The sequence below is a fragment of the Thamnophis elegans genome, chromosome 1, assembly GCF_009769535.1.
Source record: "Thamnophis elegans isolate rThaEle1 chromosome 1, rThaEle1.pri, whole genome shotgun sequence".
Lineage (NCBI taxonomy): Eukaryota > Metazoa > Chordata > Lepidosauria > Squamata > Colubridae > Thamnophis > Thamnophis elegans.
Window position 1 is genome coordinate 131914400 of NC_045541.1, and position 9540 is coordinate 131923939.

Below are 9540 nucleotides of genomic sequence, written 5' to 3' on the forward strand. Positions count from 1 at the left end.
TTTCTTCTTTTCTTTCAATTTTAGTGTAAAATACAAATCGAATAGGTTAATGAATAGTAGAAATACACCGAAGTGAGGAGTAGAGGGAGAGAAGAGGGAGGAGCAGAGAGGGAGTGAGAGGGGAATGTAAGGAGGGTGAGGTGGAGGGAAGGGGAGAAAGGAATGTTTGAGGGGGAGGGGAAGTAGAAGAGGGGAATGCTGGAGGGGAGAAATGAAAGTTGGAGGGGGAGAAGAAAGGGTGTATGGAGGATTGAAGTGTTATGTTGGTTTTCCATGGTGAAATAGAAGATGAGTTGTGTTTATTGGTTTTTTTAATTGCACAGTATATAAGTGATTGTATAAAATGAAAATGAAATAAAACAGTTAAATTCGGGGAAAAAAAGAAAAAGAAGAGAACCTTATGAACAAGAATGCTTGAATTTTGATAGATTGCATAAAAGCACAGTTGTAGAGACATTCCTTTTTAGTATGATTTTTATTTGGGAAATTATTTTTGCCTACCCAATATAACAATAGCTATTTCAGAAATGTATCTAACAAAATTCAAAAGGAGTTTTGTATTGATATTCAAGTTAATTGGTTATATTTTTTTAATTAACTGGGCAATAATTTTCAATTCTCTTCAGTAGGTAATATTTTTCCAAGTACTTACATGCCTATTTTAACATATTTTTTTCTTAGATACATGTATGCCTCATTGTAAAATGTTATGCTTTATCCTCAGAGCTATTATAGTCGAACAAGTCTGGAATATTAAATTGATTTATTACCTTTCCTCATTTAAGTGGTGACTCTAACATATATTCAAATTTGTTTAAATGTACATGAATAATACATTTGTAAAGAAGAGGCTACACAAACAAAAAGCAACACAAGTGCACCAATAGCAGTAGTAGACTTATACATCACATGAGCGTTTTGAATTTGGAAGTGAACTGGGAATACCAGTTTCCTGTTCTAAAATATGCTGGGGGTTGACTGCTTTCCCAAGATCAAAATTTGTGAATTTATCTATGCTTATCACCAAGGATAATAGTATGCTTAGCAGTGTAGTGGGCAGTGAAATGGAACCATCAACATTAACCACAACTAAACCCATTTTGAGAATAAACACTATATTGGAGGTATAAAAGATGGGAAAATTAAGAACTTTTTTCATTTGGAATTGGACTAGTCTAACTTCCCTCCCAAACTGAAACAGAATATTAGAAACTACTGAGCAACAATAGAAGGGAAAGCAGCAGGGATGAGCATATATTTTCAAAGAGATTTGTCTGAATGTGCAAAAGCATCTAAGAAGCCCCTTGTTTCAAATTGCCAAGTTGTGGCTGTTTTCCAGGTTTTCCTGGTTTGTTTAGAATAGGACTGGGCAATTAATTTTCCCAAGAAACTGAGTGTCGTGCAGGATAGAACCAATAACTGCAAATGCACGCATGCACACACACAAATGTAAATTCGGGGGCGGGGGGTTTAATAGCAGTCACTTTCTAATATAAAGCTTACATAACAGAGTTGGAAGGGACTTTGGAAGTCGTCTTCTCTAGCCCTCTGCTCAAAAAAGAAGACCAGGGGTGTACCATATACCAGGGGTTCTCAACCCTGGGTCGCAGCTTGCTTGGAACCTGTGCGCATGCAGGTGCTTGCGATTGCACTCAAAGCTCCCATTTGCAAGAGTAACAGGAACTTGCTCTTGAAGCTCCATTTGCACGAGCAGCAGGCACTCACACTTGCAGCTCCATTTGCAGAATTCCTCTCAGAAATATTCATATATCTCTTGCATACATGAAATGTCTGCATAGAATCATCACCACCATCAGTATACTGTCTGTGAATTGGGAACCGATATGGGAATTACTACTTAACTTGTTAAGGTGCTCTTCAAAAGCTTTGTCTTTTTTTCTCCAAGTATCTCTTGGCAAACAGTTCAATATTTGTTTCTTCAGTCCAAAGCGCTTCTAAAATGGGTGTCTAAAGTTCTACACTTGCCATATTAACTATTTTTTAAATTTTGAATTTATACATTTTAAAATTTGCAGAAAGTTGTGTTTAATTTTGTACCATGTATAGATTGTATTTTTTTTCTGTTCATGTAGGGATTTAATGAAACATATAATTTGACCTATGATTTAGGTCAAAATTTAAATTTAGCAGGCAATAGTACCTGAAAACACAGAAAGAAAACGTGTACAGTATTTCATTTTTTAATTGCAAGCTGTGGGACTTAGAAGGGAAGGATGCTTTCTGTCTTTGATGTTAGGGTCAAATTTGGACCTGTTCTTTTCTCTAGTTGCGTCCGGTGTCTTTGTGTTGCTGCTGTTTGCTTTTGTATTCCAAAACCTGAAGGGATCTTGCCTCTGGGCTGGGTTGATGTAGTGGACCCTAAATCTCCATAGATTACATGGCCTATATTTCCAGCTATGCAGATTTTCTCTTCTGATGCACACACATATTTCATTCAGTCTGAAAACAAAAGATCTCCCAAACCAGGGCAATTGAAATTGAATCAGGAAAAGGAGCTATTTCATTCAATTTCTTAGAAATTTTTTCAAGGACACAGGTTTGAGCCAAGGAAGGAACAGGAAAACAAAATCCTAAGTAGGATCTTCACAAAGGATATGTGAAGCATATTTTTCAGTTGCATTTATCTATTGAATCCAGCAACTTCCTTTGACTTGATTTTGTCACTCTGTTAATCTTTCTCACTTTATTTCAATCAACTACAACAGAGAAAAGAAGAAAGAGCATGATGGAGCAGATATATCTTACTAAGAGTCGTATTAATTTGCAGCAGATCAGCAAGGATTTTTCTTAGTGTTACTTCAACAATAGTAGCACCAAAGGACTCCCTCTGACAAAATTATATCACTTAAATAAAGCTAAGGAGAAAACAGTAATTCTGTGTGTAAAAGAACAATGGTTTTACAGAACAGTGGTTATACTCTGCTTCCTGGCTTAGAATTATTTTGTTCTAAGTGTATGGATGCTTCCAAATGGAAAGAAAAGACAGCATGGATATTCTGAAGATGTGACCTCCTTAAGAGAATTGAACTGATAAGAACAATAGGAGAAGGAATGCTGGGGAAACCCAGAATATTCAAGACCTGACACCAAATCAAGCTTCCAATATGCAGGTACCCCATTCTATCCAGTGCTTGGGTGAGGGGAAGCCACGTTTTCAGTGCAGAAAGCTAGGAGGCTGGAGGCCTGCCAAATTTCAGAGATAAGGGTGATCCATAGGGCAGGCATTACCACAGAAAAAGCACACTGCCTAACTACAGGGTGGCAAGGTTTAAGGAAAAGGACTAGGAGCATGCTTATCTTTGGTTTGACAGAGAGAGGAACAGAAAACATCCTACTATTCTACCATCCCAGGCCATAAATGCTTAATGTTTTTTGTTTAGAGTTAAACAAAGATGTATAAATACTGTAGTCCAAATTCAGCATAGCAAAGTTGAAAAAAACTCTTTCCTGAAATTCTGAAGCACCACTAGACTATTCGCAGCCAGCTATCAGAACAGAAAAAATATGTTGCTGCTGAAAACTGACATTTTGGTAGCGGAGATTTGGGAGAGCACAAAAAAGGACTTACATGCAAGAAGTTTGAGGGCTGCCAGTTGCCGACCGGAGTTAGATCAATGGTTTTGATTTGGTGTAAGAAAGCCAGCCTTATTTATTCCAAAAAATTATAGTTTTGCCTCCATGTCAATTATAACGATTATCTCAGTAAAGAATATGTAAAATGTGAGTTCAACATTCATAATTTAAATTATGCAAATCAGTAGGAACAAAGAGAGTTGATTCATCCAATTTATTTCCCTCTCTTTGTGAGACTTCTTTTAACTCCTACTTTTATTTATATCTTTTGGGAGGTGGCTAGGAACTGATTACTTCCTCTTTCAAATAACTTGATGTTCCAAAATGAGCTGTGCATGGTTGTTATATAATCAAATGGAAACAATGAAAATAAATAAGTTCTCAGCTGTGTGCTGGAATGTATCCAGGTGTCACAGGTGAGACAGAGTTGCACAACAAACACTGATTTCTAAGGGATTTCTCTGGAAACTAACTGCATCTGTTGACAACTACAGAGCACAGTTTTTAAATGTAATTTTTCTGGGTTGCATTGAAGCTTTTTTGTAACAACTCTTTATACACAATTCTCCAATGTATTGTTCATAATTTTCTGTATTAAAATTGTCCTTTTAAATCTAAATAGCAATATATGGAAAGAATGTGGTGCATGCTACTTAATGCATTACAACAATAAATCTCTAAGAAATCTAATTGAGGGTAAAAACATCAGGGAGATTTTCTAAACAACTTTAATAACGTCTCTGGCCACCTGCAAGCACCCAAAAAAGACCACTTTATTAAATGAGACAAAGGGATTAGAGATCAGTGGAGCTACTATGTTAATAACTTAGAAAGACTATGCCAATTCCTCAAGCTGGAGGGTTTCAGGGAAAACAGAATTAATTCATGGCATATGCTCTCAGCATCTGTTGCTGTGGCCTGCAATGGCAGGATCACAGGGCAAAAGAGCAAGAGGCAAACTTTTGCCTTCCTTTATTCTTCTCTGGCTTGGCGAGGAGCCTGTTTCCAATGGCTGGGCAGGAGAGCAGGTGTGGTGCCCGCTGCATCTAAAGTGCCCTGGAACTCAATGTGTGAGTTAGGAAAAGAGCTGGCTATTAAATTGGTTTTCTATACTGCAGAAATGCCTCTTTAATTATTGGGAAAATCATAGGATGTTGTATTTGGTAAATATTGTTTCCCACAACCCATATTAGGAGGGGCTCGGTCTTCTGAATTGGGGTACCTTCCCAGAATCCCATAGGAAATTATACTGCGAATTCCGGAAGTTGAATTCCTGGGAATTCTGGCTGGGAAAAGTTAAACTACAGAGGTTTAAGTAATAAAGTACATGAAGTACCAATTCTGAGTTTGTTGTTCTTGGGTTATCCCTTCAGAATACCAAGAAGGATAATATAAATTCTTCACCAACTTCACACTTGAAACTAAGAGTTGGTGAGTGATTCGAACTTTTCAACTCTTTAATATTTTTGCTCATGACTACATTGTGCAGGAAGTTTGCCAAAAAGCCAAGGTGTGTTGCCACTTATAGACTATGGAATCCTGCTTGATTAATTAGCTGCAAATATAGGGGTTTGCAATTTCTGCTTGCAGCTTTGTCTGCATTAATATAATCTATGGAGTTGCATTGTATCAAGTAATTCTCTACACTAAAAACACTCCCCCTATAGTTTGCAAGTGAGCACTCTGAAGCTCAATTGTTTGGGGGCTACAAATATCATCTGAGTTGGCACTGCTCCTATGCCTTAATAGCAGCCCCAATAGAAAGAATTTTGGCAAAAATGTTGCTATCATCTCAGAAGCAAAGCTTATTTTGATAACAATGACAAATTGAACCAACCAACACAATTCCTTCTCTCCTTTCAAATCTCCATTTAGCTCCCCCTACTTTTTGCCCCAAGTTCTCCCTATAAGCCTTTTGAATGACCTTTATCAAGACCCATCTCCTGTTATTTTCAAGACCACTTAATTATCCCTTTATTATTTTGCTTATCATTATTAATTATCACTCTGGATTGGTTAGAGTGCTGACAGCTGCCTCTTGTCAATTCTTTCCCTCTTGTTTTAATCCTGCTCCTTATCTGAAATGAATCTGATCCTTTTTCTTTTAATTAAAAGAAATCTAGTCTGCCCTGCCCTCTTCCTTGTGTGAAGAAAAAGCTGATGGCTTCTCCTGATAGATAGGAAATGATCAGCAGGCTCTAGGTTAGATAATCTTCCGCAGCCTGACAGTGGAGGTCATCTTGATAGTTGCCATTTGATCCAGGCATATTGGAGAGGGGTCAAAAAAGTCAAGATGGCAACTTCAGTTCCGTGGTTGTTGCTGCTAAAGCCCCCCCCCCCGAGGTTTCTGACTAGGATCAGACCTCTTGTGCGTGGTCAGCCATATTCATGTAAGAATCCTGCATACAATCCGTCTACCTACAGGTTAATAAGGTCTTCTACAATGCCATTTACAGCTTGCACACAAACAAGGGGAGCTTTTCTAATACTTAATTACTCTGCATTTTTTCTAGTAAGCATAGTCTGTCATGCTCTGTGTGTACACACACACACACATATATGGTGTCAATTAAAATACATGAACACAATAAAATGCAAAATAGCATTTATTAAATAAGGGCTAGTAATTTCTTTCCAACAAAGGAAAAATCACTTTTTAGTTATTCTATATGTATTTATTTACTATAAATACTATATTTACTTTGTTATCAATAAATTATAATTTCTGGGATATAATTCAACATCATATCAATTTTAAGCAGTATTATTTCAAAGCCTAGTGGCCCACAGTGGGATAGGGAAAGCAGAACCTTAACTACGGGCTGAGATTTTTCCCAGCATCTTCAGAGGTACTTTGCAACTTTCACAATATTCAGACGTAGTACCCGCTCAGAGACAATGCCAGGCATATATGGCTGTAGTAATGTAGTCTACTATTTGTTGGATAGTGACTCCTCTGTCTTCGAAATAACCCCCAAGGCAGCATTTCTTAGAGGCCCCATGCATTCCTTGTGCCTAGGCACAGGTGTGTTTTTGTCTGTGTTCATGCACCTGCCTGCAAGTCTATTTTTCGTCTCCTGGTGACTACAAGTCCTCCTCAACTTACGATCACAATTGTGCCCAAAATTTCTGTTGCTAAGTGAGACATTTTTTAAGTGAGTTTTACCCCCATTTTATGACCTTTCTTGCAGTTCTTAAGTTAGTCACAGGGTTGTTAAGTGAATCTGGGTTCCCATTGACTTTGCTTGTCAGATAGTCAAAATGACCAGGGAACACGGCAGTCATCATAAATATGAACTATTTGTCAAGTGTCCAAATTTTGATCATGTGACCATAGGGAGGCTGCAATGTGTCAGACCTGGAAGCCATCTTTTCCTTTTTATTGTAAGTGTGAAAAACAGTCATAAGTCCCTTTTTTCAGTGTTGTTGTAACTTTGAATGGTCATTAAATGAATTGTTGTAAGTCGAGGACTACTTGTACGTGGATGGTCCCTGCAGCTTTCTTGGGAGGCTTTCCATAAGTGGTTTCTACTGACTCTTATGGAGGGAGTGAGGGAGAGTGAATAGCCCACCTAGAGGAAGAAAAACTGATTGTTTCCCAGATTCTAGCCTGGTTTCTTAACCCCTACACCAAACTGGCTCTCTCTAGGACAGAGGTGTCGAACTGGCAGCCAGCAGGCCGAATGCATCACATGCAGCCCACATCCACCCCAGCTCCGCGAAAGGAAAAAGACTTGCAATATGTCACGTGACAGCACGATAGGAGCAATGGAATGTGCGAAAATGAGTAAGTTGACATATGAAATTAGAGAACAATAAGATAAATAATTTTACAGGACATGGGATCTATTTAATTAGTGGTTAGATTAAAAAAAAGATGATATTGAATTGAAAATTTATTAGAGAATGTTACCAACACCAAATAATAGAATGATTTAAAATGGGATATATATATATATCCCACTTATTATAAAACACTTATTATTGGACACGTTGAAGATGATGTAACGAATTATTATAATATAACTGAACTCATGTTTAGAATACCTTGTTTAAAATGAAGAAATAATAGTGACAGTCAAATAAATGAAGTACTATAATAATAATAATGTATACAAATATACCTGATCGACAATATTTGACTTTATATACAATTTAAGGGATGACTACAGAAAGGATGCACAAAAACCTTGTAACCAATTGACACACTGTATGGAATGGAAGATGTTTTTATGTTACGTGTTTTGTTTGTTTATGTTTGTTTTAAAAAATAAAAACATATAATAATAAAAAAAAGAAGCACACGCAATTGGTAGAATTTATAAGTTCACCATGAAAACATGGCTTAGTTCACAGGAATGTTCTTTCAGATGTTTTCTTTTTTAAACATTCCTTTTTCTTTATAGAGATGCTTTAAAAATTACCATTTTCATCAGATTATGCACCATTCTTAAACTGTCATCAAGCTAGCAGGCATCAAAAATTGCAGACAAAAATTTAAGCCATTTTTTACCAGTTAGATTTCTTGATACAGAAATGGCTAGTTTATACTATTATGTAAAACAAAAAAAATGAGTTTTGATGTTACTATCTTATTTTACTGTACCAAAGGGAGTCCGAAGTCAACGCCTTTTCTTTCTTTTTCAATTCTTTTCTACGCTCTTCCTTTTCACTCCCCTATTTTTCCTATTATTTGTTTTTTGTATTTTGGGTTTTATATCATAAGCTAATATTTTTTTTAAAAAAAAAATAAAGCCATTTTCTTGCCTTTTTTTCAGAATGAACATGCAAAAGAAGTTGACTGAGATGATAATCTGTGATTGTACAAAGAAAAAAATTGTAGGGAGACATCTTTGAGAATATTCTGTACTCTTTAAGTAAACGTGACATGAACATAATCTTTTATAACACTCAAGTAAAAATTACAAAATAGCCAAAAGATGTTATTCATTCTTCTAGGTTTCATTTTTTTTGGTCTGACAAATGTAGCAATAAGTGTACATTGTTGTAGGGAGGCACCATGGAAAGGCCACCCTATATAGCGTGATATTCTTTTAGGGCATTCACATGCTTTGAAAGTTAAAACAGATACTTTTCTTCCTTATAATTCCTGTAATTTCTACACGAGGGAAGGGGTTATGGCGTATATGAGGGAACAGCCATTTTGCAAATTATACTGGATCCCTAAATATTATTTTTCCCCATTCAGAAAGGCTATTCATACATTTAGTTACTGTGTTGAAAATGACAGCATTGAGCAAAACACCTGCATGTGTGGAATGGACGTTGGTTTGGGTGAATCCCTAGGCTGGCATTGAAGTCTCTGTACAAGGGAATGTCTATGTTTGTGCATGGGAGGGGGGGGGAATTTTGACATTATTAGGAACTAAATGCATGCCTGTTCAGTTGTAAGCATTTGATAACCTCCCACATTGTAGTGTGATCACTAAGTCTTTTGTGCACATGGGTTATCATTTCTTGAACCCCATTATTTTTCTTCTACTGCATCAGGAAAATAATACTTTTTGCTTCCTGTTGGTTCTGCAGATTGCAAAGATTACTTGTCTTAGGCTTCATCCGCCTGCCTGTCTCGGCTGTGCGCATACGCACCAGCAAGTGGCTGTGGATAGAAGTTTTTATAGCAATTAAAATGTTTTGCCTGTGAGCTGTTTGGGGGGATTTTTTTTTTTGAAGTGAGAATTTTTCAGACTTCAAGGTGTTAACAGCTCCTCTAAATGGTTTTGTTTTTTAATTGCAGCAAATGACTGCAGAGCCATTAAACATGCGCCTCTCTGTCTCTGCAGTTGTTTCTAAGCCCTCGCAGTCCTCCTTCTATTTATTCTGTTTAATTCAGTCAGGTAGCTTCAGGGTACTGAAGATCAATACTTTACTTTGATAGAAAAGAGTCAGGTTTGAAATACAGAGATAAAACTGACACATTTTGTA

The 9540-nt window shown here is 36.9% G+C and overlaps 1 protein-coding gene across 2 annotated transcripts in view; it reads left to right on the forward strand.

Moving 5' to 3' along the window:
- The window catches only part of IFT43 (intraflagellar transport 43), a 78301-nt gene extending 69822 nt beyond the window's left edge, over nucleotides 1-8479 (forward strand). For both annotated transcript variants that reach the window (XM_032232777.1, XM_032232788.1), the window contains exons 10-11: nucleotides 7244-7381; nucleotides 8373-8479. In XM_032232777.1, the coding sequence (XP_032088668.1) occupies nucleotides 7244-7381; nucleotides 8373-8377 (143 nt within the window). In that variant the 3' untranslated portion in view covers nucleotides 8378-8479. The remainder of the gene's footprint in view (nucleotides 1-7243; nucleotides 7382-8372) is intronic.
- The last annotated feature ends 1061 nt before the right edge of the window (nucleotides 8480-9540 follow it).